The 27,311-nt window shown below is 37.6% G+C and overlaps 2 protein-coding genes and 1 long non-coding RNA gene across 11 annotated transcripts in view; 2 read left to right on the forward strand and 1 right to left on the reverse strand.

Annotated features, from left to right (window-relative positions):
- The window catches only part of USP3 (ubiquitin specific peptidase 3), a 102,517-nt gene extending 84,440 nt beyond the window's left edge, over positions 1-18,077 (forward strand). For all 9 annotated transcript variants that reach the window (XM_040569417.1, XM_040569420.1, XM_040569415.1 and 6 more), the window contains 11 exons: positions 1,600-1,681; positions 4,197-4,279; positions 4,738-4,851; positions 5,487-5,600; positions 9,249-9,395; positions 10,779-10,885; positions 11,054-11,134; positions 12,092-12,210; positions 12,384-12,497; positions 12,609-12,676; positions 14,254-18,077. In XM_040569417.1, the coding sequence (XP_040425351.1) occupies positions 1,600-1,681; positions 4,197-4,279; positions 4,738-4,851; positions 5,487-5,600; positions 9,249-9,395; positions 10,779-10,885; positions 11,054-11,134; positions 12,092-12,210; positions 12,384-12,497; positions 12,609-12,676; positions 14,254-14,419 (1,195 nt within the window). In that variant the 3' untranslated portion in view covers positions 14,420-18,077. The remainder of the gene's footprint in view (positions 1-1,599; positions 1,682-4,196; positions 4,280-4,737; positions 4,852-5,486; positions 5,601-9,248; positions 9,396-10,778; positions 10,886-11,053; positions 11,135-12,091; positions 12,211-12,383; positions 12,498-12,608; positions 12,677-14,253) is intronic.
- Positions 359-14,247, reverse strand: LOC121075816. The gene is made up of 3 exons (XR_005823173.1): positions 13,239-14,247; positions 5,804-5,806; positions 359-369 (listed from the first exon to the last, which is right to left on the reverse strand). It is a non-coding gene; the product is annotated as an uncharacterized LOC121075816 (long non-coding RNA).
- A 2,056-nt stretch (positions 18,078-20,133) lies between the features above and the next one.
- FBXL22 (F-box and leucine rich repeat protein 22) lies at positions 20,134-24,223 on the forward strand. The gene is made up of 2 exons (XM_040569454.1): positions 20,134-20,682; positions 23,276-24,223. The coding sequence occupies exons 1-2, from the start codon at positions 20,348-20,350 to the stop codon at positions 23,619-23,621; spliced, it is 681 nt and encodes a 226-aa protein (XP_040425388.1). The 5' UTR covers positions 20,134-20,347; the 3' UTR covers positions 23,622-24,223.
- The last annotated feature ends 3,088 nt before the right edge of the window (positions 24,224-27,311 follow it).

Genomic DNA, 27,311 nt, shown 5'->3' on the forward strand with positions numbered 1-27,311 from the left:
TAGTGTGTTTACATCCAGACTGCTTTGGGTGGACTTACATTATTGCATCATTTAAATGGTACTTCTGTTTTATATCTGTATATGTATTTAATATATATGTTTTGGCGCCTGTATGATTGTGATAGAGTGCATGTTTAAAAATGCCTTTTCATCAGTGAGAAGCAGAGGTGCAGAACAAAGAGTTGTTTTTTTTGCTGATCTTGTATGTTTTGTTTCTTATATTCTGAATCTTGTATAGGCTGTGTATGCAGGAATTTAGATATCCATTAACTTTCTTGCTAGCTCACAAATAATTAGCGTCTTTTTCCTTAGAAAAGGGACTGAATTTTCGGAACAGAATCCCAGTTTTATCAAAAACAGGAAAAGTTTCTGGAGCAGAGAAACTGCAACTGAAATGCAAGTGGAAGTAGTTTTCATGTTAATTGCAGTTTGGTTTCCAAATAGAAAGATTAAGAAAGGTTTGTGAACTTAAAATTGTACTGAAAAGTACAAAAAAGTTTTTTGTGTGGCTTTTTCTGGCGCTCTTCCACTGAAGAGTAAATACTATAATCTTAGTGATGCAGATGCTGTGGTCATTGCTAGATAGCAAATAGTCTTTTCATAGTTTGCTTGCAAATCTTCCATAATACTAAGTAGAAGTACATGTTAATACAGTGCTTCCCAGAATTCAAATCCCACTCCTGCTAAGAAATTGCTGTGAGGTTGGAAAGTTCTGGATCCTTCCCGAGTAAGTGTGTTAGTTACTCAGAAAATAGTATTAACATTTTCAATCTTTTCCATTCTTCTTTTGATGGGTTTCTCAGGTATGTAGTAAGATGTAAAGATGTGTAAGCATAATGAGAAGTACGCATAAATATTTTGGAAGTGTCCGGGAGATCTAGCTCTTTTGAAGGTAAATGGTACTGTGGAGGATTCCATTGTAAGTAATGATAAAAATGAAACAAAGCCTGAAAGCTGGAACAAGTTACAATTTTGCTATTAGATTGGTGAGAAGTCTGGAACTTGAGGGCCCAGTAATTTCCAGTGATGTGGAAAAGAGTAACTTGCTGTCGTTGTAACTTTGTATTAGTCTTACACAAATGTTATAACCTGATGTATTTTTAACTGAGACAAGTCAGCTATAAGGTGGAAGTGATAGCATTTAAAATACTTTTTTTTATCTTTGGTAACTTTACTTCATCCTGCTTTTTGAAGTTGTCTTTCTCAAGGTTTAGGATGACTTTTCTGATAGAAGTATTTTATGGAAAGCTACAATAAGCATTCCTTTGATTAGGGGAATATATCAGGTATATTTCAGATCAGGAATAGCATGCTAATAAGGCCATGCTTCAGGGCACACATTGTAGCATGCATAACTTAATGCAATTAACTGAGACATTAGTGTTGAAAATAGGGTGTGTGTCTGTACTCCGAGAGAAATGCAGTCTATTTTAAGACTACGAAAAGCATGTGTTGCAATCAGGAAGCTCTCTGCTGTCTTAACAATAATTGATGGCAGATGTAATCATCCTAATGTCTAATGCAGTGATCATCTCTTGTCCATTTCATACAACATTTTGTTTTTATAGTAAGTAACATATTTTAATTGCTTTCCAACAGTTCAGCCTTTACATCAGACAGACATAGGAAAAGAAAACTATTGGAAAACTCATCTATGAACAGCAAGTTATTAAAAGTAAATGTAAGTATAACAGATCCAGTACAGTGAGTTTTGCTAAACTTCTTGAGGTTTATAGTTGGCCTAGATTTAAAAACACGTCAGTTACCCAAATCCTACTTGGCATATACTTTGTCTTTCTCATCTCCTAACCACACACCTAGAAGAGCCCCTTCTCACAAAAGTTTTTGATACTCCGCTGCATTTCTGTTGGCCTTGACTTTGAGCTTTGCTGTGTTTGGTGAGATCAGGGAAATTGGAATTAGATAGTACCCATTGGGATTGAAACAGAGATAGAAATAAGATTTGTATTTTTTTTAAGCAAAGAAGGTTTTTTTTTGTTTTGTTGCTTTTATAGTGTAGAAAGAAGGCAGAGAAGCAGGTGCACCCCTTTTCTAGAGGGGGATAAGAGAATAGTTATTAGGAAATAGTAAAAAGCTTTAATGCTTTTAAAAAGCAGTTGGTAAAACTTGTTTTCAAAAGCAGCTGTGGAGTATTCTGAAAACTATACTCAGTCTCATATTTCATCTTCCTGATGTTTTAACTTCACATCTGCAGAATAGCACTCAGGAGAGCACAGTCCAGCCCTAGCTGAAAGGCTACATAGTTTCTTCCAGTCAGAGAATGCCCGGATCCAAATGCCTCTGTTTTCTGTGGTTTGAGGTGAGGGAATTTGTAATGCTCATCATTTCACCCAGATTTCAAGTAGGGAGAGAGGGAGACAGTGACTCAGCTGTACGCATCTGCTTCCTCTTCACCCCTGGACATCAGGAAGGGTAGAAGAGGGTCATTTCTCCTCAGTCCTGGGGACAAGCAGTGTAGTCCAGGAGAGCTGAAGTAATGGCTGTCTCCAGCTACGAGAAATAATTGCCTGACTGGGACGGGGAGACGTTCTTGAGAGGAGTGTGAATGGAAATAAGAGGGTGGGGGGTGAGAGCAAAGCAGTCAATTGCTGCTTTGCCAAGTCTGTGGGTTTAGTTACTTTGAAAATGCGCTGCCTACAGTTTATGTAGGGTCCTTTGAATGTGCTGTGTATGTTTCTTGTACTGTCCCAATCTTGAGAGGATTGAAGAAGTCTTGGAGAGAGAGTGCTTTTCTGCTTTTTCTGCTATGGAAACTCACAGTGTCATTGTCTGAAGAACTCAATGCTACTAAAAATGAGAGGGAAAATCCTAGGCAACATCTAGATATTGAGAAGACCATGAGAAAAGCATAAACTTAATGCTGCTTTTATTCTTCTTAGACTGTGCTGTTTTCTCAGTTTTAGTAATACTTGAATATTGCCTGTGGCAACAGATGATCCTTCTATTCTTGGCACATTGGATTGTTATGTAGAAAAGACAGCATTAATGCTATGCTGTCTCATCCTGGATAAGAATGAGAGGGGAATATGCTAAGGACAATGTAGCGGTACTTGTACTTAGTTTTCTTCATTACTGGAAAATAGTTCTCTCTTTAAGCAGTAGTTACCAAATTGCTAAATTGCGTATGTAAATAACATTTTTTGACAACATATTCACAAATACCCTGATGACATTAGTTCTTCACCACGGATGTTGTTTTTGTGGTAAATTTGAAGGGAAAATGTTTTATTGGAACCATTTGAATACATATATTTGGTAACCTAAATCTGCATGCAGTTTTTGGTGTCAAGTTATAGGTTCATTCTGAGATACTACTACTGAAAGATAGTTTAGCTTTTAAATTCTGTTAGAACAATGAAGACTACCCCAAGACATGATGAACGTGAAGAAATGTTTCTAAGTACTGTGGATTGCAGAAACAGTAAATGCCAATACTGTCCACATTTCTCTTGCTTCTGCTCCCAGCCTTATATCATTTGGCAAAAAGCAAGCTCATCTGTGTGTAACATTGCTCTAACCTGTTGAAGTTCGTAGACTGAAAATGGTATATATTTTCTGTCGCTTCAACATGTTGCTTGTTCTTTTGCACAGTCTAACTTGACTATATCTTTCCCAGATAAACTGTCTTTAAAAAGACCTGTCTGTCTTTGAAAAACCTTCCTTACCACCACAAAAACCCCATAAAGACAACAAACAGGCCAGTGCTGGTGACTTAAAAACCTGCAGGCTGCCACACTACACTTACTAGATACAGAACTAGATGGATAAGGATTGGCATCTTCATTTTTCAGACACTTAAGGGAAATTATCGTCCAGTTCTCACTGAACATTATTGGAGTGAGAATATTTACTACCATAAATGCACACAAATACTTTGAAATACAAGTCTGTGATTGACGCTGTACCGTCCTGTTCTAGACTTTTTTGAAGGGGGGGAAAAAAAAGGTTGTATAGCTTTCTTTTGATAATAACGAGTAAGAAATCGGTTTCATGTGAAGTTGGAGCTTCAGTCAGCAAGGCTGGTCATGTGATTACATTGGCATTGAAACTGCTTTTTTCACAAAGTGTAGTTAATTATTGGTAAAATTTATGTTGCTTAACAGTAACAGCTCTGTGTGAAGAAAGTGGGGGAGCAGTGATATATCTTTCTTTAACTTAACCATCCTCACTTCCAGGGAAGCACCACTGCCCTTTGTGCCACAGGCCTTCGGAACCTGGGGAATACGTGTTTCATGAACGCAATCCTGCAGTCGCTCAGGTATCTTCTTTTCTGTCAGTCAGGGTTGACCTTGCAGGAGTCAAAGCACATGCTTGTGTTCCATTACTGGGACTGCTGTGGCAGAGCTTAGAATTGATAGGTGGAAGTGGACCTTGAGTTAACCTCCTCAGCAGCTGCAGCCTGTTGTTTCATGGAACACCTTCTGACATCTCGGTCTATCACAGTATCTCTTAGTCAAAGCAGAGCCAAAATGTAATTATTTCAGGTATTTGGGATGATGATTATATTTATAAATCCACCATTCATTTACAGAAGCATTTGCTACAGTACTTCTTGTATTTTGGATGAAAATACATGGAAAAAAAACTGTTCCTGGTTGCCATCATTTATCACCACATGAAGTTCTGTTTATGTATTTCAAAGAACAGACTCCAGAATACATAATCTCTTTATTCTCTGCCCATTAAGGTTTTCATTCATTTTTCCTTTTTCTCCAGTAACATTCAGCAGTTCTGCTGTTACTTCAAAGAGTTGCCGGCTGTGGAGCTGAGGAATGGAAAGACAGCAGGCAGGCGAACTTACCATACCAGGAGCCAGGGAGATAACAATGTGTAAGCTGGGTGTTCCTTGTTAGCACTGAACTTTCATGAAACAGCAAATGCTTGAGTAGTAGAACCACTATATACTTTCAGTGTTAAGAGTTACAGAAAAATGATTCCTAGAGGGACTCATTCATAGAAGAATAGTTTGTTGTACAAGAAGAAGAAACTTCTGTCATTTGCAGCGTGCTCATGTAGCCCCAGTGCTGCAGGGAGAAGCAGTCAAAAACACCAGAAAGCACTAGAGTGTAACTGCATTTAAAGTAAGCTTAAGAAGTGCTGGTTATATCTAGTCCAAATATTACATTATTTAATTCCAGCTAAAATATGGTTATGTGGATATGACATTCAGAGTCTGTAACCTGTTTAAGCAAGCGTTAAAGTGACCACATTAGCAGAGTTTACAGTATAATGGTGAAAAGTGAATAGGTATCCAAGTGAGTCCTCAATATTTGAAATGTAATTTTCCAAACCTGTCTGTTGTGGGTAGGATTTTAAGACATAAACTGTGGGAAGTACTAGAATGGATAATACCCAGCCATTACAATTTTAAGCAAGGTGATGTCTGATATTTGTACCATTGAGCTAGTAAACCCGTGGAGTTATAACGCAAGCCCATATTCATCACCACCTTTTATTCTTTCCAGTTCACTGGTGGAGGAATTCAGAAAGACACTTTGTGCTTTATGGCAAGGAAGCCAAACTGCATTTAGTCCGGAGTCTTTATTTTATGTTGTTTGGAAAATCATGCCAAATTTTAGGTAAGTTTTGTGAAATACAAACAGTATCCTTGATTGTAACCTTACATTGCTGGTGTTGTAATGTAAAATTTGCTGAATATGGGGTATGGACTCTCTGCAGCTTTCCTGTATGCCCACAGATATGCCTTGGAAAGGATCCTTGCTTTGATTTACAGTTGCGCGTTTATTAGCAGTGCTTTTTTTTTCCCCTGTCCTTTGACGACATGCTACATGTAGCATTATCAGAGAGAGGTCAAACATTTCAAATACTAAAACAGTAGTAGTTTTACCTTTGAGCCAGTGCTCCGAGGGGTAGCAGAATCAAGAAGACAAAATCTTGCAGGTAGGCAGAATTCAGAAAGAGAAATTGTGCTTTATGGCAAGGAAGCCAAATTGCGTTTAGTTCAGAGTCTTAGTCCAAGTGCATGGTGTTGACAGAACCAAGAACAAGCTTGCTGCAATAAGAAATTTATCTAGTCAGATTAAAAATGTACAGGTCTAAATGAGAACACTCGGTAAAACTTCCTTGATTCTCTCAAAGTACTCCAGTCATTGTCAGTTGGACATGAAATGAGGGCTATAATAAAAAATCGTGTGTAACTAAAAGGCATTTTGTGCCTATGCTGACAGAAAATACAAAAGGGGAAAAGGTTACCCAAGTAAATCGAAGTATCATTCCTCTCCAAGGTCTCCCTGTCCTGGCCCCTGAACCTCTTTCAAAGGAGCACTGAAACCTGTTAGGATATATTGTGATGAGGTAAGTTGCTCCATGTTCTCAGGTAGTAAAGATACTGTTCTGTTACATCTCCAGCAGTGCTGAAAAGATGCTGTGAACACATCTGAGCAACCCAAATCACAAAAATATTTTTATTCTATTCTTCACACTGCCTAATATGTTTCACTTGGCTTAAGAGAATCAAGGAAGTTTAATACCAGTAGTTTCAAGCAGCGACCAAAACATCATCCTTAATATCTGTCCTTGACCAGTTTCCCTACTACAGTCTTCACTATAATTCTTGTTAGGCTAAGCAAGAAATGAGTTCATTAAGTTCCTCAAGCAAATTTTCAGCACTGTGGATTCTATCACAGTTTTTAAAAGAAAGTGTTTTGTTTTTTTAATTTACTTTTATTATTTTTTCCCTTTATTCCCATTTAGCTGGGAACATGTCCATGATTAACTGATAAGAGAACTCATTAAATCACATGGTTATGAAGCCTAAGGACAGGGGCAGGGAGAGGAAACATGTTTGGAAACTCACCGTAATATGTTTAGCCTAAAAAGTTGTTTCAGTTGTTGAAAGTTAAGTGCCTGCAAGTGCTGTTGTTGTTTTCAGGTTAAATGCATTCTTACAGAAGGTTAAAGAGAGAAACTATTGCTGAGGTGCTCCATGGCCCTCTGTTTCATGTGTATGTAGGCAGTAGAGAATATTGCTTAGTTGTTAAGACTTGTGTATTACAAGCACAGCTGAAGTGTCTCTGAGCTCTAACGCTGCTGTGAAAGTCCCGCTCCTTGACTGTTGTACTAAATCTGTTGCTTTCATTCTGCTGCATGGCAAAACAGTTCTGTGCCTCTTGCTGAGTTGCAAGATTTGTACTTTGCTTGTTTGCTGCTGTATAAATAGTATCTTCTATTTCTTAGTAACTGTTTCTTTGTATCTTGTTCCCAGTAGAAAAAGGAACAACAGAGGTGGGCTTGAGTTGAATTGGTCAGGTGGATGGAGAGCAGTTTTATTGCACAAGCTGACTCAGAGAAACTACGCTTTCTAGCTGATGGGTCTTTGTCCATATCATATTTTTTTTTAAAGCTCTGCATCTGTACTTTAGCTTTTTTTATCGAATTCAAAGAATCTTTCACCTACAATTAACTTGTATCAAATGTAAACACATACATCAGGAACACAACCAGTAACGTGTAATGATTCCAAAGGTTATTTCATCAAACTTGCTGCAGATCAAATGTGCTATTTGCTGCAGATCAAGCTTAGAGCTTTTCTATGAGGAAGTTAATGTTGGAATGGTATCTGAAGCAAAGTAAATTCTAAAAATTTAAGCTGTGTATAACTTCTCAGTGATAGCTTTTAAAGGTGGGAGTTTGGAAGAAAGCATTACTGTTATTCTACAGATGAAAAGGCTTTACTTTCTTTTTATTTTGCTACCTCCTAGCAATACTTTCCTGGGATACACCTACGTTCCTCACTAAGCATATCAGTAATACACTGAGTGTTGTGGCATGATTCTCATGGACATTTTCCCTTCTCTTTGTAGTAGCACAGAACATCTCTCCATTGTTTCTTCCCAGACATATCTTATCTGACAGTTATTGCTGATACTTAGGTGAAATAAGGAGGATAACAATAGGTAAGGGAGGCAAAACAAAGCAGGTTACATGATTGGAAAGGAAAAAGAAGAAAAGCCAGCTCTCATACTCGGGCATTTTTGTAACTCAGCCTAGAACAACTTGTACATAATTACATCAGTATTGCACAAAGCTTTCACTGTTTAACTAAGTGTGTCTCTCCTCTTTCATATAAGTATACATCTTACGGCAAACAAATACTTTTTTTCTTTATGTTCGATGCATGATTTAGCTTAAATAACATTAAAGGTTTATTTACTCTCATGGTTTCTCCATTACCTTTCATTAGGTTTGTTAATGGCTTAAAAAAAACCTCTTTGAGCAGCGCTGCTGCTCATAGCATAACACAGCTGAGATTGGAACCTTGTCCTGGCAAATCCAAATCCTCAAATGATGCTCTGTATCTTCCACCACTGCCTTCCTTTCCCAACAAGTGGTGTGTAGGTTATGCAAAGGAAGGTGTGCAATTCTAAGCATGTCTACTGCTCTCGTGTTAAGAGGAAAGAAACCTCTTTCATCCTCATCATTTCAGAGTTTGTAGCGTCATTTAAAGATGCATGTGGAAAACAAACACTAAGAATAAATTCCCTATTTTGGTGTGGACCAAGCAGGCAAGCAAACTGAAACTGCCAAAGTGATGTGTGGGCTCAGTGACTGAATGAAAACGGTGCAGTAATTCTGACATCACACATCAACACTATGAACCCAGTTTTGAGACTTCAAAACTTGAGTTTCAAAGTAGGGATGCATACTGTGCTGGCAGAACCCAATAACTAACAATACCTAAGCAGAGATATTAATCAAATACAGTCAGTAGCAAATAAAGAAGAAAAAAGGAGGCAAGCTTTTGCACAAGTGAGGGGAAATTACTGTGACCATTGTGCATTTTTAGTTACCATGTATATGAGATGTAGGATGTTACTACCATGGATGAAATTTGATGAGGCAAATTAACATGGCAGCTACAGTTAAAGAATACGTGAGGAAATTTTCTCTCTGCTGCTCTCTATTGCATTTAAAAGAGCTCTTCTGATATGAAACTTACCTTAAACATTTCTCTGGCCTTAAGAAGAGCCCTGCATAGCAAGGGTGCTGTGAGGGACCAAAAAAAACTCATGCAGTTTGTGTAGATACCACTTTATCTTTCCAGAGGCTAACTTGATACATTTGGTACATTTTGGTACTGATGTAAAGTCTGCTCTGTGTTATTAAACAAACATACATTCTTCCATGTGACATGTTCTTTATCTGTGTGTACTGCCAATAAAGCAACCTGCATGTTTGATGATTTTGTTGTTCCCTTTTCACTTAAGGGGATACCAGCAGCAGGATGCTCATGAGTTCATGCGTTACCTTTTGGACCATCTACACCTGGAACTCCAGGGTGGCTTTAATGGTGTTTCACGTTCAGTAATTTTGCAAGAAAATTCTAGCCTGACTGCAAGCAGCAAATGTTGCATGTAAGACTTGTTTATTAATTACTTTCTTCAATACCTCAGTGCTTTGTATAGGTCTGTGTGGTGGATTGAAATTTCAAGTTCATGGGTCCTTGTTTAAGATTTCTTTAGCATGCATGTTAAGAGGGCAAATTACAAAGCTGCACAGTAATGGATTATGATCCTATGGGATGTGCTTCCTTGAAAAGCAAGTATGGCTATTAGACTAGCATTTGTAATAGGTATGAACAAATAGAGTAAACTGTAAACACATTTTAATTCATTAGTCTTTCAGGGAAAAAAAAAAATACACACTTTTTCCTATTTTGTACCCATATATACCTTGCTTCTATTCTGTCTTAGGGCAATAGATAGCCTGAACAATACAGAGGCAAAAATGCCAAGTACTTGTAGATTTAAATTGTCAGCGGACCTTCTAGAACAGAGCGTGAGCAGGGCAGTTGCTGTTTGACTACGAAAATTTTCCTGCAGACCCTTTCTCTACATTTCTTGATCACTTGACACACAGTTGAAGTTATGAGGTTATAAAGTTAACTGAAATGGTTACAGTAAAGTAATAAAGATGCTGTGAATGCTCTCTCCTTGAGCGCCTGTTTATTTTTGGGTAGCCATTTCCATCTGCTTAACAAGCAGAGTTCGGATCAACTGTAAAGAGGTAGGTAGAGTGCAAACGTGGAACACAGGTTTCTGCAAGCTTGTATTGTCAGAACTGCAAGCACAAACTAGCATGTTATTTAGAAGTTGTGTAATGTAACTTAAAATGTTTTGTTCTCATTGGACTACAATGCCATTATATAATGTGATGAAAAGATTAAGTAACAGACTAATGAAAGCATAGAGAATAAAGATGCTGGTACATATTGCTTAGTATATCCTAATGCAAGTTAAGCAGTCTTTGGAAGCAAATAAATGGTAGAAGTGCAGAAATATACTTTAAAGGAGTCAAAATTACTCATAGCAAAGTAGGGTGTAGATTCGAAACGTTTGGCCTACCAAAGAGGGAAGCATTTTTCTTTAAAAATTGCTGTTCAGAAACAGCCTTAATTACAGCGTTGAAATACTGTACCCTGTGAGCATTGGCTCTATATTATTAAAAAAATGCAGTCAAGGAGAACACTTTCAGCATTAAAATACTCAGCATCTGTGTAGGGAATATGAAGTTCACAATTTGTATTGGTACAAGATAAAGCAAAAATATTACAGAATTAATGCACTGTGCAATTCTGGGAAGAATGAAAGCCCTGTAAATGAATTCAGTCTGTTACACGTGGACCAAACTGCACTGCCTAGTAGCAATGAGTGGTAACCAGTAAACATCTAGGAGGTACTGAATATAAAGCCCAGACCAGACATTCTGACTTTACCTCTCTAATGTGGTTTCTCTAGAAATGGAGCATCTACTGTGGTCACAGCGATTTTTGGAGGCATTCTTCAAAACGAAGTCAACTGTTTAATATGTGGGACTGAATCTAGGAAGTTTGACCCATTCCTAGGTAAGGTGCCTCTTGTCGTCAAAAAAAGTGGTTGACATAAGGCAAAAAAACAAAGCTGATGCTTGATCACTTTAGATGGCATATGACTGAACTGAAATTTTAGCATGGGAAGATAAAGCATTGTTTTATTCAGCCCTAATTTTTTTTTTTAATACTTGGTTTTTCTAGACCTTTCGCTAGATATTCCAAGTCAGTTCAGAAACAAACGTACTAAGAATCAAGAAAATGGACCAATGTGCACACTACGAGGTAAGAGCCTCTGGATAATGAAATCATTAACAGAAATCAGAGCATATACTCACTAATTGCAGAGGAGCCAGGCTTTTATTTAGGGTATGACTTTCTGCTTTTATGAGCTGCTGCAGTAGAAGAGGGTGCCAAAACAACTTTCCATACAGGTTTTACCTGTAACTGCGTATTGACGTACAACTGCAATGAACTGTGGCTGAGATGTGCTTTAAGTCTGCAGGTCAGCTAAATAAATAACGAGGAAAACACCAGCAGAGTGCATTCTTTGTGGTCAGAACAGTTCTAATCTAGTCCAGTCTTTCCAACCAACATTTATGTGCACTGTACATAATGGCATTTGCTAAGGCTCTGTGCTTACAAGCGTGTTTGAAAACATGCCGGTTGGCTCTTGTGTATCTGCTTTTTAAACATAATGAATGAAATCCTGCAGTTGGTGCTGTTGGCACCTTTTTTGGAGCCAACTGAAGTTGGGCAGTGGTGCTGTTACTGATCTTATTTTAAAGGATATTAATTTTTACACATCTGTAAATGCACTCATTGCAAATCGCAAAATATTAATAAAAAAAACATTTTTACTACGGTTCATCTTGTACCTAAAATCAAATCTCTTTTAAAAATTGAACATTCTTAGTTAGAAAGTCATACGATTTCTTTTGAAAATAAACAGTAGTGCTGAATGTTTGAAGGAATATTGTTTTCATGAGGGAGATTTGAATTAATTTTCTCTCTGGAACTGCTTATAACTGTATTTGCTTAAAGGACCAAGAAACATTGCACGTTGCAACACGCTAATACATCACATAGCTGCAGCTTTTTGCTGCACAACTGTAGATTAACTAGAAGGACTGCAACAGATGCACACCTTCTCTATGTTGTTGAATTTGTTGCATTTCATGTTAGAAATATCATTTGCTATCATCTTGAATTAGAGTTTGTGGGTGTGGTCTTTGTTTTTAGATTGTCTTCGCAGTTTTACAGACCTGGAAGAACTTGATGAGACAGAGCTGTATATGTGTCATAAATGCAAAAAGAAACAGAAGTCCACCAAAAAATTCTGGATTCAGAAACTACCAAAGGTTTGTATAAACATTAAAAGTAACAGCATGGCAATGTGGTACTGGAAATAACTGCTCAGCTGTTACTAGACCTACACATAACCCTCCCATAGGCTATAGCAGATATCTAGCGGTAGTAAGTTCAGACTGTTCCTCTAATGCATCCATTTTATTTTATTTTGTTAATCCCTTAGGTGCTATGCTTACACTTGAAACGATTTCACTGGACAGCATATCTGAGAAACAAGGTTGATACATACGTTGAGTTTCCCTTACGAGGCCTAGACATGAAATGCTACTTGTTAGAGGTATGGAGCCTCATGGGTACCTCCTAGAGAAATCTGTTCCATCACATGTATGTCTTCATTACAAATTAAAGTAGGCATCACTGAAGAGTTTTTTTTCTTTTTTAACTGCAGCCTGAAAACAGTGGCCCAGAAAGCTGCCTCTATGACCTTGCAGCTGTTGTTGTGCATCATGGCTCAGGGTGAGTACATGGTATTAGCTGGCTTCTGAGCAAAGAACTTCTTCCCACTGAAGTATATGCTGACTTATTTAAGGTTTTTCTGCCCGTAGTGAACATCTGTGCATTTTACTGGTGGAAATATGCAGTAATTCACAAGTTTATATGGAACTAAGCTGAAGTAACTTCAGATAGATTCATGTAATAATTCCTGTGATTTCCAGTTGACAGTCTTTAGGAGTAGTGAGTAGGAGTGAGAGACAACATGAAACTGTTCTAGTTCCTCAGGAATGGAAAACACTAAAACCAACAGGGCTGATAAAAGGGCCTTCCAGAGTTAACGCTTCATTTTGAAATCCTTACTACAAGGCAGAGATTTTTTCCTCTTCTGTTCAGTTTGAAAGGCAGATGTGCATTTATGCCAGAGTGTATGTGTATGATACAAGTGTAGATTTAAGATTGGCACAGTAGAAGCAATTACGCTGCATTTACCTTCTCTCCTGCAGGAGTGATACTTCAAAGGGAATACTAATAGGCATGCCACAAAGCTGGACAGTGTTCATATTTCGAAATAAAGTTGCTGGACAGGGGTTGTTTTTTGTTTTGTTTTTTTTCCATTACTTAGCCCTGGTTGGATCTGTTGAGAATAACTGTAGTAGTGACAAGACAACTGTAGATCATGTAGTTAATAGGAAATCGCCCTTTTCTAAAAAAGCTAAATCCCATTGATCAAAACCATATTTATATCTGAATGTAATCTGAAGATATTACAGGAAGTTTTTGTCTAGAAGGCCACTCGTTTTTTGTTTTACCTAAAAGTATGAGCTGGACTGTCTAAACAATTTGACTGCTAAATGCAGCCTTTGTAGCACCACAGTGCATCTGTCTGGTGCTTTGAAGTCCTAGGAAAACTGTACAGACAGCAAGTGAGAGCAGGTCACAGAATAGAATTAGATGGTTGGAACCATTGAAAGCATGTTACAACACATAAGTGAAAGCAGGCCTTATATTGGGGGTGGCAGGGTATGAAAATAGGTGGGTGCATAGTTCTGATATTTCAGTCAATACATAGGGCTCCAAAACTTTGGTCTATTTAAAACATACTTGAAAGATTTGTTTTGTTGTGTGTCCTTTTGGTTAAATTTAGACTACGTGAGTTTTTCTAGACCTAAATAGGTAAGATGTATAAAAATAAAGCACAGTACAACTTCTATAGCTAACATTTAAGCGACAGATAATGGGCTTGACACCATGGAGGCAAACCTGGAAGTTGTTCTGTGTTGCAAAAAGCCTTGCTTGCATAAAAACAATAGGATGCTATGAAGTTCATATTAAAAATAAAATAAATTTAACTCATCCCTGCAAGTAAGTGATCATTTTACTTAACATGAAACTTTATTTTGGAGAACTTCAAGTGCCACTGATTAAGACGAGAAAAATCTTACCAACTATTGTAGAGGGCTGTCAGTTCCTTTCTTGCTTTGGTTCCTGGAAGTCTCTTAGTCCATTATTGCCTAATAGAAAATGCATCAGAGAAGGAGGTGGTCTGTCTCCTTCTGATTGTCCTTTTTCTCTTCCCCCCACCTCTGCCTTGCTGACAGTGTTGGCTCTGGACATTACACCGCGTATGCAGCTCACGAAGGTCGTTGGTTCCATTTCAACGACAGTACTGTAACTCTGACCGACGAGGAGACTGTGGTAAAGGCGAAGGCCTACATCCTCTTCTATGTGGAACGGCAAGCCAAATCTGGATCAGATAAACTTTAATACCTCCTTTTAATTCTCACTTATCAAGTCCACCGGACAAAACATTTCCATTTTTCCATAAATACTTGATCCAAGACTATTAATTTCATTGTGCACTTTTCAATTTCCTCTTGTGGGTTTTAGTTTTGTTGTGTCAATGGTAGCATTTGACTTACTGAACTTGGACACAAACTAACTTTTTTTAGTTATACCAGAAAACCTCAGCAGATTTTGATTTGCTGCTTTAGTTGTGATAACTCAATTTTTATATATATAGTTTCAAGAAATAGTTATTTGACTTTTTTTTATATTAATGTTTTCAGTTCTCACTTTCTAAAGGCACATTTACATCAGAGAAGCTTTCTGTCCTCCTTACAAGCAAGAGAAATGTGCTTCTGATTACAAAGAGCAATACAACTTCAAGCTGCTCTTACAGCTGTTATATAGATATGATTTAATCTCTTTAAATCAAGGAATTGTTTGCACGTACTATTTTCCCTTGTGCAAGAAACTAAGCCGTGACCTCTGAACAATCATTCTTTGTCTGAAGAAGAGATGAGATGTGGCACCATTAAATAGACCAGGTAATTGCTGCTATATCGGTGTGTATTCAGGCTGCTGACTTTCAGGAATCATTGTAAATAAACAGTTGGTTCAATTGTATCTATACTGCAGATTAATTCAAATATTCCTCGCATATGCTCTTCCCTCCCTCCCCTCATTTTTTTTTTTAAATCTTAAAATATATACGTCTAAATTGTGTTGAGATGTATTACTCTTTTTTTAAACCAGATGTGATTTGCCAGAACCATCTCTGTTTTAAACAGTAATCCTGACATTTGATCATAAACTCTCACTTTAAAACTTGGAGATTTCCGGGCAGTGGGACCCCAACCTTCCTTCCATGTAGAAACTGGGATCACAGCTCCTAAGCTTGGGGGTTGTGGGAACAGCCATAGGTCTAACTATATAGCCCCTGTCTACTTTAATGCCTGAATTAAATTAATTAATTAAAGGCTGAAAGGAAGTGGATGGAGTTCAAGATGCTTGGCATGGCAGTTATTTTTATCAGATCAAATAGAAACTAAAGGGTGATACTCACTTTCTCAGCATATAGCCTGAGGGGTGAAGATTGACCCAAAACTGCTTGTTGACTGGAGCAGATGCTGGTAGCTGTAGTATTTACTCATAAGCCCACTGTGGGATCTTTATTTTCAGTCTCGAGATGATATACACTGGAGACATGATACAATTTCTATGACTTGACTATGTAATAGAGAAAGACATCTGTTTAAACAGTGGTATTTTTAGCTGTGCTACTGTTCCAGATAGATAGTGGAGGTCAGATCCTCTCTGCTAGTGAAATTTAGAAAAGGACAGGAAAAACCTATATTGCAAAATCCAGGAATCCAGACAAATCTGAAATTTGGCATGCTACATTTTGGTGCTTTCCCCCATTCCACCCTTTCTAGTTACCCTTGATGTGCCTAGCAAGTAACTGGACACTCCTGCAATCGCAAAAGCTTCTTAGTAAGAATGGGGTTTTACCTCATGTACCCACAGCCAAATTGCACCTTTTAGTTGCAATAAGAGAAAAATATACTAGCCTGAAAACACACAAGAACACAAGTAAAATATGAGTACTCTTTTTAGTTAATGCTTCTAAAAGGCATAGTATGCAGGAAAAAGAGAGTCCCTATAAATTGTACTATTATAGCTCATGGTGTACTTGGTGAACTTCATTTTCCTCGCTGTCGGTTACCTGCTAGCTGTACATTGACAAGCATAAACAGAAATCACAATGAGATTTTTCTTTTTTTAAATGACAGTCTTATGGCCTTTTCAGGTCATGTTGAACCAGGAAAGAGAGAGAGAGAAAGAGAGAGGTTGGCTTAATATAAAAGCTGCAGAAAACGTTCCACATTGCTAAGTGTGTGTATGTAAACTGTACACTAGTTAAACTTACTGTGATTATTATTTGGTACACTGAGGGCCACGCACACACACGGATGTTTTTGTTTTGTTTTTTTTTAAAGTTGAACAATAACTAGAACTAATCACTGTATTAAACTGTAGATAGCATGTCATCTACCATTTCTCAGTTTCATGCAGCCAGAGCTGTTGTTCTAACAAGAAGAGATAGGTGTTGACATTCGACAGACTTCATTGTTGTGTGGGACACGTAAAATATTTTGACATAAATTTTATGACGTAAATTTTTATGACATTTATAACCTGAAGCGCAGCCCTACTGCTGACAGCTGGGGAGTTAAATCAATTCCATCTATATCTACATTTTGTCTGCATGCTACTTGGACTGGCTTCCTTTAGCATCTTAGTTCTGGGAATGCAAATCTTAAAAATGTACAACTAGCTCTGGGCCAGAAACATTTTAATTTGCAGGAGTCAGGTGTATGCAGTGTTCTTGCAAACTAGTGATGTAAATGTGCCTTTCTGTAGTTTTTAAGAACTTACTTAAAATTTGTAATCTTCAGCAACATTCACTTATTTTAAGCAGCTTCTACTTCTGTTAATTTCTTGGGTCAGATTTATTTTCCCATTTCAGGATTTCCTTTTAGCAATATCGTCTCTGTAACATTTAAGGTCTTGGGCAACGGTATCCAGCATGGTCCATTTGAGATATGGCCATGGGAACATAATGCAATCATGTCAGTCCTGTTCTTGCAGCAGGTGGTAGATAATACAGACACAGCCTTACGCTTTGCTGGAACAAGTACATCGTAAATCCTTTCCTAATTTAACTTTCTCCCACTGCAAACCCAGATGGACAGTATGAACAGTTTGTTGTGGCAACACAAGTATTTCTCTTCCTGGTGGAGAACTTGGCTTATCCACTGTATTCTACTCAGTGTGGTGTCAAAAAAAAAAAAAAGTAAAAAAAAAAAAGTAACTGAGCACTGAACCAGTAACATATACTGCACCTGGCCTAGTATTACATTTTTAACCTTACTTGTATATCCTATATTTATCTACTAGCTTGTGGGAGGGGAGGGATATCTCATTTCATTTAAGCCAAATGTTTCTTTCTACTTACTGCTGATCATAGTACACACTAACTGGCAAGAATTTTGTCTTGCTTGTGACTGCTCTGCAAGCAGCAACTGCTCTCTACAGTTCAGAGACTTGCATATTTTTCACGCAATTTTGTCTGATTGAAGGTTGTCCTTTTTTGTTAGTCATTGTTTAGCCATATATACAACTGGAGACATGATTTATGTAAAACAAAACTGCAGAATGTCCAGCCCTTAGAACACTTCTGCTTTAATATGTTGTATAGTGAGCTGTTAAGTATGGCATTATGCAAACCTCTACAGCATTTACAAAGAGAGCTCCTTCTCACTGCATAGTCAGAAGAGGCTCTTCTAGGTAATAATAGCTGTGTGAGATTTAAAGTTGAAAACTTTCAGAGAGGCAGGTACAATAGACTTGGTTCAAAAGCAGGAGGCAATTTATAAGAATTTTGCTAAATCAGTGGAAAGCATAACACTTGGTGTTCAAAATTTTCCCCAACGTTTCATTACTGATGTGTCTGTGTCTTACTGATGAGGTAATCAGCACCTTGAAAAATTGATTCCAATGTGCTTTAGGATATCCTCAAGTACTGTAGTGCCATAGTTGTAATTGTTTACCATTAAAATTGTGTGTAATTTTCAGTGAGGATCACTGACTGTGCTCATCGTGTGTGTTTTTGGAGCATTTCCAGGATGAATGTGAATTATATCTTACTCACACAATGTGTTTATGGAAAATGTGCCATTAAAGTGTCTCTTTTCCTTAGGAAATGGAACTCCGCATGTCTTTCTACAGTTTTGCAAGTATTAGCATTGATCATTTGAGCAGGGTGACAGAGTATTTGAACTTCTATGGGAGAAAAAAATAAACTTAAGTAAGTGTATCAGAACATAGCATTTAAACCCAAAGAGGACACAATTTTAAAGGGCCTTGTCACACAAGGGCTGTTATTTTTGTTAGATCATAGTGTGCATTCTCTGTGTGGTTTGAGTCCCTCCCAGCAACGATAACCTTATTGTATAAGTTTGTTTTTATGTTTTTCCTTAAAATAACATTCCTGTATTTATTACACTTCTGAGTAGTCTCAACTATTTAAACTTGTTCAATGGTGAAGGTAAGTTCTGAGAATGAGGAAGAGACAGAGTGAGAGTTTAAAAAAAACAGTATGCGAACTAAGTAGAAAACTCCTGGCACACCATTTAAACTGCTATTTTCCAGTGACTGGCTTACCTGGTATGTGAAATCATCTACTCTTGTCTCTTCAGTGGCTTCATAAAGTATTCATGCTACTGTTCATAGCCTGTTTCTAAGCATGGGAGGGAAGCAAGAATATCCTTCTCATTTCAAGGCAAATATTTGATGACAAAGAATATGAAACCGGAAGAACTAGCACTCATTAAGCACAGCTTACCATTTACAGAAGAAAATTACTAACTTTAAAGAACTGTACAGATCCATATCTGTCATTTTCTTTGAGCTTCTGTGAGTAAGCATACACATTACTCATGCACAGATAAGAAGCCAAAACAATCAGTGCAGACTGCAAAAAAATTCTTCTCTTGCTTTTTCAGAGATCAATTTCAAACTGCAGTCTCAGAAAAAGAAGATGAACTTTGGTTGCATTCAACCCTGTCATGTATCAAAACAAACCCTATTGAAATGCATAGGTACATAAAAACTCCCAGGTACTAAAAATGTGCAAGCCATTTGAAAAGTCCTTCAGGACGTGTTTTGTTCCTAATCCTTACTAATTAGTTAGTTATACAACTATTACAGTAATAATAGTTACAAATATTATTTCCCTATATTAACACCAAACAGAAGATGGGCGTGAACTACCTTAAATTCTTGTATTGTCTCAAACATGAAAAAGTCACAGGGCTGGTTATTACTGCTTTTAATTCTGACCCACCATTTGCTGTACATTTATTTTTCTTCTGCGGCAAGAACTTCTGCTACACTTTCTCGTCCATTACTGGAAAATGGACACCTATTCCTAAAACCCACTATATATCCTTTTGCCACCAAAATTTCCAGGTCCATGGTAACAGAACTACAACTACAAAAACATAGACACAAGAAAAGTTGTAAAACGCAGGCTAACATAAGACATCTACTAAAAAAACACAAGTCTTCAGCAGTTGAACATTGCTATGGCTGCTCACATGCATGTCTTCCTGTGTAGCATTACTTTCCTGATGCAAAAGGTGGGGGAAACAGCTAGCACCGTTTATTTAAATAAGAGCGGGCAGGAAAATGCCCATAAGGCTGAGGCTTGTAAAAAGAAACTGTGGACTTCTTTGTATGCGCTTGTTTGCACCCAGGGAACATATAAACTCATTTTAAAAGCTGTTAATGAAAGATTGTTCAACTAGCCTCCTTTGAAATCCCAGTATAACAGTCCTTGAACATGAGACAAGAAAGTGCAGCTTTAGCATAATTAATGAAAAATAAAGGCTAAAATTGTTGCACACTGTACAAGCTTCCACTCTGAAAGTCAAATCCTCCAAACTTGAGAGGCTGGCAAAGCTACATTTTGCAGCTGTACCTACCGTCTGCCCCTTCCCATCCATTAACACAGCACAAGCTCTTTGCTAACTATCAGGATTGCCTAAAAGGAAAATAATAATAATGATTTAAAAGAAAAATCCCTTTTAAGGAAGCATTCATGAAAGAGAAGTCCTGCTGTTCTGCATGCCCATTCCATTCCCTTGAAGGAACAGCACAGCAGTTTCATGCATTGTCCTTATCCTTTCCCTGCTCTTAACTTCTGCACCAGTTGTTGGCCAAAAATAAACACCATTCCACAACCATATATGTGCAACAGCCTTCTAGTGATTCTGAGCGCCTCTCCAGCACTGCCGTTATTCCACAAGGCCAGGAGACTGTCTGCTTCCTAATACTCTGTGAAGGGCTATGCATATAACCCAGCTGAATCGGGAATGCCTTTTACATCTATTTTCTTTTCTGGACAAAAACAGCAGGAAAAATTTAGCAAAAACATGTCACAAATTGCTAGAAGTGTTTCAAGATCCTATACTTTGGTCTTTATTGAATTTTAATTCTCCAGCGGAACTAAAGAAGCACAACTTTCTCCTGGGACCTGCCTTAAAATACTTATCCATCTGCTGGCATTCAGAGAGAGTCAAAGTGTGTAACATTGAAGACTGGATGAAAAACAATTTCCAGAAAGACTTCTGTAACAGGCATGAAAACATTGTCACTGATTTTTTGCTAGAAGTTGGCAACAGGTATGTTCTTTGGGTGTGAAATTCTACAGTCCTGTAAAGTTAGCTGCCTTTAAATGACAGCATTGAGAACTGTTAATTCTCCTCCACACAGCCTACCTGAAATGAAGCAGTAAGTACATGAGTGCTTTCACTGTGCAGTTTTAATATAGTGTTAAGTTGGTTTTATAGTGGCAATAGCATATCTTCTCAATGACTTTCTTTAAGCCTGTTCTTCCCTCTTTTGGGGACAAAGATTAATATAGGAAAGTGCAATACGGCCTACTATGTTGCTGCTTAACTTAAAATGTACCATTCTGTCATTGTGAAGGATTGTCTAGGGGGAACCCCTAGAGGAAAGGCATGATTTCACATAGCGAATACATTTCATTTTAAAAAGAAAGTGCATTAAACACATTACTAACAGAAAATTTGTTCCATTCAAATAAATACTGATTTTATACTGAAATTTAACTGTATCTATGTTTTTTATAAACTACAGTAAAAGGAAGTAAGTACCACTAAGAAAAAATAGCTCTCAATGCACATCATTTCTTTTAACAGCTTTAGTGCTACAGCGCAGCTCTAAGAAAAAGTGTTAAACTACATTAGGAGGAGCAAACAGGGTAACACCAATCGCAGTGCATTTTAATTCAACACCAAGGATGGCTGTGGTCATACATTAGAGCTGAAATGGTACACATTTGTGCTGCAGCCAGTCTTCAGGTTAGTGCCATGGCAGGGAAGGCAAAATGTTCAATTTGGACCTAACAATTAAAAAAAAAACAAAACACAACAAATGACAGGATATTAACAGAATGCGGGGTGTTGGTGAGAATTAGCAACAGTGCAATCTCAAACCAAGGACTGAAATATGGGTTCAGAAAAGAATGTGGATTTTAAGTTCAACAGTTCAAAAGTAATTGTTCCAGAACAACTGATAAAAACTTCAGCTTAATTAGCCAAATACCATTAGGAAACACATCAGTGCCGAGTAAAGAGTACATGTAAGGAAATACTCTAATTTTGTCCCTGAAACGTCTACTACCAAGATGCCACACTTAACTATTTCCATTTTTTTGCCATCACAAATTACGATTCAGAAGGAGAACACAAGACCACAGCTCAGTAGAAACGGTTTAACGGTTTAAGTGCCTTCCTTTGCAGAATCGGTAAACTCACATTGTTTGCTGGACAAAATGGAAAGCAGACCCTGTGAGGTAGCAAGCAACCTCAAAGTCCATCAAAGTTCAGCAAGGGCCTTTCCAAAAGTTAAATCTTCACTCTTAAAAATGTCTGTGTATATTAACACTGACAGCATCATCCATTTTAGCCTTCCCAAGTCTAATTCCTGCCTTTTTGCAGCAACCCTCCTAAAGCAGTTCTATCACAACAGAATTCCTAGCATTCTGTCCAAAGAAAAATATAAATCAAATGAATTTTCAGCTTTGCTTTCTGAGTTTTGAGTACTTTAGTTCTGTTGATGACACTGTGGTTCGGATCCTTTTTTAACCTTTCCTGTTTTGGTCACTTGCTTTTCTAACTGTTCATAAGAATTACACTGATCTGTTTATGGAAGCGCTTACGGATACCTTTTTACAGTTCCTGCAGGCCAGAGGCAAGCTAATAGTCTTGCCCAGAGGTATCACAAGATCAGCATTAGCATTGCTGTAATCATTTTTCACCCTCAACAATAGAACTAAAGAAGTCCTATGTTAATGCAGAAACATTACGGTTTATGTACCTAAATAGACACGCAGCTAAACTGCTGCTCCTTGGAGAGAGCTGTAAGCGAGAAAGCAAACACTGTACAGAAGGATTTGCAGGTCGGGGCACAAGGGCCTTTGCTAAAGTGCCTGGTCAGCACAACAGCAAGTAATAACCAGCCTGCTCCAGTTGCATACACAGGGACAATGTAAGTCATCACCACACTGACTTGGAACAGGTCTTTTCTGTACTTTCCTGGATCTACCCAAGCAACAGAATAAAGCCAGCTTTATAAATCTTCTGTGTCATTTAACAGTAGAGTTACTACCAGTTTCAATAATGTGAATGGAGGCTTAAGAGTTGTGTGGCGATGCAACATCAGCACTCAGCTAGGTAGGTAGTAGCTGCCACTTAGCAAAACCAAGGAGTTGCAATAACAAACAAAAATCTCCATAAAATCAAGAGAGTGGGAGTGTCTTACTTGCCCATGCTCAGCATGTCTATAAAGCAGCCTCTTCACTCAGTTGTCCTCAAATCCATTCTGACTTGAACCTATGATCTCTGCTGGGTTCATTCTCTGAACTCGGAGAAAGGCAGCACCATGCAACTCCTTAGGAAAAAAACAACGCAGCTGCAGCCTATATAGGCATCCACTTCCCCTTCCCCACTGCACTGACTGAGCTACAGATGTAGCCACCAACAGAAAAAGCAAGGAAGGTAAGTTTTGTGATTAGTAAAGCTGAGCTTTAAGACCTACATAAACCCCCACCTTCTCATGCTTTCTTACCCTCCTGGTGAAAGAGGAAGTATTTTGCTAACTTTAAGATTTATTCTTGAAGACACTGGCTTTTCCAAGCTCTGTATATTATTTATTCTTCACTAGTCTCACCTGTAATGATTATGTTTTCAGATGTCCAAACCTGCTATCTCTGACCCTCTCTGGATGTGGCCATGTTACGGATGATTGCCTCTTGCTTCTTCTCAGGAACTGCCCAAGCCTCAAGACACTCAAACTGGAAAACTGCGTGCGGATCACTGACCAAACACTGGAAGCAGTGACCCTCTATGGGAGATCACTGCAAACACTCCATGTGGATTTCTGCCGGAACATAACACAAACTGGTCTAGAGAAAGTCAGGGAAAAGTGTCCTTCAGTAATGCTGAGAGCAGAGAGAAGTGCTAACATGATTCCAGACAGTAAACCAGAAAAAAAGTTCACACTTGAAAAATCATCAAGAAAACTGGTTCAGCTTTAAGTGCAACAAACTGTAAAAACTCAGTCAATGTGGATAGTTTATTTCTACTTACCTCTGGGGTAGCATTGCTTCAATTAACTGTGGCTACTTTAATGCATTCTGGTTTAAGTCCAAACAAGTGTTTGGTATGTTTTGTAAAGGCTGCATTGGGAAAAGGTGTGAATTTTCACCAGGACCGTCTTAAGAAAAAACACCCTTTGTTTTCTGTTTTTCCTCAAACTGGAAAAATCATGTGCTTCTGTCATATAATGCAGTACTTAAGTCTAAAAACTTTGGTTCTGTTACCTTCCTGTAACAGGGAAAGGCATAAAGCTGCAGCAAATACTGTATGATTTACACAAATTTCAGGGAAAGAGTGATTAATCAATTTCTGTTAAAGGCTTTATAACACATATGACACATTCTACCAGTGAAGAGTGATAACCGTGACATCTAAGGTCCCTTCTAGCAAGCAGATCAGCATACCTGATAACTGTTACTTCCTCAGTGATAAATATTTGTGGCTGATTTGTCAGGTGTATTTATTAACAGAGGGTATGCATGGCAATGTGTGGAAACCAGTTTGACCCTGTGCACAATATACTTGGACAAAATAACCAAGCTTTTTTTTTTTTTTTTTAAAGTTGACATTAAAGAAATTCTGATGTGAAAAAATGCTGGTTTACAGAACAAACCTGTAGGAAAAGACAGTGATGTACAATTATAAAGCTGTAAATTACACAGCTTTAAATGCTAAATTAGCAACACACTACACCAGGGATCTGTATAAACACTTGTGGTCTCAGTGCAAAGCAAAAGGAAAAAAAAAACGGCAAACAGCTGTTTTCATCCCAAACCACAGGGCTGTCAATTGCCTGCATGCTCCTCAGCCACAGGGAAGTGAAACACTTTTTATGAAGAGTTGCTACAGCATCATCTACACCAAAGCATGACTCCAAAGGTTGACAGAGTTTCACTTTGCTGTATAAGATCTGCCGGGATGATACAACACACAGGGACTTGGTCATGGTATTGAGTAACCAGGTCTGGCAACAACAGGTTCCAAGGCTCTTAAAAGCACTTAGGTACAGATTTTCGCCTGAGGAAAGGTAAACAGTTCTGAGTGCCACCTTACTGTGTCAGCCGTACTGCTGTTCCCCAGTAAAAGCATTACCTGTTGAACCTGTCTCAGTATCTATACCAATTCAGAGGAATCACACAGATGGTCTAGCCTGAATAGCTCAGATTTTCTGTTTGAACTCCAGTGTGCCTTTTTAAAAGTCACCCTGTCTCAAATGCTGTGCTTTCCTCTGTGTGGGGCAAGCCATCAAATTTTGCTTTCCATTATATTCCAATTTGTTCAGCAATTAGGAAACATCCAGCACTGACTCCTGAAGCAAACCATAAAGATAATCCCGTCCATTCTTGTGGACTCCGCGTCTTAACTTATATCTACTTTAAATTTCTCTCCCATTCAACATGATCCAGTATAGAACGTTATGCTTACAAAAATTACAGATGGTTATATCTGGCTATTGATAACTTATTTTTTTTTCTAGAATACCAGATGTCAGTACAGCTCAGGTGTCAAACAAAAGGCTGCATACAGACCAGTTTGACAAGCTCAATGGATCCTGAACAAATCCAGCTTAATTCACAATGAAGTGTACAGCAGTTAAGATTTCATTTTCAATTAAAATCTTACCCAGAGTAAGAATACCTCAGTGTATGTGTCCTTAAGGCAAATTTAGAAATACTAACATATGGAAATACTGCTCTGTCCCATTGAGAGAGTCAACATTTCTGTTCCATGACATAACAACTATTCAAAACTTCTTCATTGCAGCAATTTAAGTGCATGCATCATAGTATTCTGGTTTTCATTGACATTATGAACATAACGACCTTGAAACTGTTGATAATCTTACCACACTGGAAACACAACATTAATGAAACTTGCTAATAAACTGGAAATTCCATTACTGGAATTCAAGTGTATCAAGACTACCACAGTTTAAAATAATTTTATATCTTTGTTGCATTTTAACAGCTGTAGATGTATCAATAATTATAACTTTGCAGGCCTACTGCTAGTCTGCACTTTAATCTTCTACATAACTGGAATATAAGCTTTTTCTCTAACGAACAGAATTTGTGACTTCTTAAATTGCTATCTAAAAAATTATTACAGGTTGTCACAAATACCTAGAAAGCTGCTTGTTCTTCTTTAAAATTTAGAAATACCTCTCTAAAAAGAATGTGTGAAATGAAGTAAAGATTTTTTTTCCCCTCTCACTGTCATCCAAAATGTAGAAACAAGTTCTGAAGTTAGGCCTTGATTAATTAGGAACAGCTGGCTTGATTTTCCTATTTCTCACTGTACTCTTTTTACAGTACTGCTGTTCCTTTTATTAAAGCTACAGGGAGAAAAATGCTTTGGGTATTGTAATGTCAAATTTAGCTGTGATGCCTCAGATAGTCCTGAAATAAATGTTTACTTCATCTGATAGCTCATCTTTTGTTCATATTTGAACAGAAAGGAAATATGCTATCAAATTCCACTGGAAGACATTTTTTATTGGAAGAGTGGTACTGTAAAATTGTATTTCCAATCAGTTTTTTTAGGAAGATAAGTTTCAAACAATCTCAGCAGAAATATTTTTATAGCCTACATTCCTAGGGCTTATTCCTTCTTCTGCTAGAAATGGTGAGCTAGCTATGGACTCCTGAAAACACTCTATGTGCTATTTTCATCATTTTTTATGAAGAATTGAAAGGATTTTACAGCTTTCAACACAAATTACTATACTTACTCCTCCTTTACCATCCTGGCTTACTGATCCACAGGTATCCTTTGGAACTCTCTAATTTGGCTGAACTAAGAAATAAATCACAGCATTGCAGATACTTAGTCAAATAGATAAGAAATTCTAGAGAAATACTTTATCAGTAGGAGTGTCCAGAAGTGTCACTCACTTAGAAGACAAAGTAATTTAGTAATTTTATTTGCACAACTTAGAAATACTTAATAGCATGACACTATAATATTCTGCTATTTCATTAACTCAGTCCTAAAACTGAAGTAGGATCCTTATGCACTACAAAAGCACAGAACAAAACTGGAAGCACAGAAGGGAAGAAAAACCATCAATCCTAAAACAGCATTTGTAAGTTGGAAAGAAGATTGGTGGTCTGAATAAACCAATTATGATGTGTAAATTGGGAAGCCAACAGAATCCTTACCTTGAGTACGCAATTTATGCATGGAGAAAATACCAATTTCATATATTGATAAGCCAGAAGCTATGAACTCTTTAAGTCACATTAATAACCAAAGACCCTCCTGTGATGCTAGCTCTCTCTGAGTCCTCTGTGATGAAAGCTAACCTCTGCAGATCTAACAGATTTTTAAGTAGCTATAAAATATGAACGTGGGTCTGCAGCTGTACATATTTTTTTACACCTTTTTGCCAATTTTCTGTCAGAACTGTTTCTGATTTTATTTATAGTGCTAAAAGAGGGCCTCAGAACAATCTTTTACTTGATTTCTTGGTTTATCTCTATACAAATGCTCAAAGTTATATTACTTTGCTGTTCTCCTTGAATATGGATATTTCTTTCGTGACATGGTAAAATTTGAACACAGTTGTGCTGATTCAATAATCAATTTTCTTAGTTTTCAAATTGTTTTCCCAAGTATACATTGGTACA

This window comes from Cygnus olor, chromosome 11 (assembly GCF_009769625.2).
Source record: "Cygnus olor isolate bCygOlo1 chromosome 11, bCygOlo1.pri.v2, whole genome shotgun sequence".
Classification (NCBI taxonomy): Eukaryota; Metazoa; Chordata; class Aves; order Anseriformes; family Anatidae; genus Cygnus; species Cygnus olor.

Bases quoted from the DNA above. Each gene is read 5' to 3' on its own strand.
- FBXL22 (XM_040569454.1), top strand. From the start codon at position 20,348: ATGCATATAACCCAGCTGAATCGGGAATGCCTTTTACATCTATTTTCT. The intron at 20,683-23,275 runs GTATGTTCTTTG...TTATGTTTTCAG, and splicing joins TTGCTAGAAGTTGGCAACAG to ATGTCCAAACCTGCTATCTC.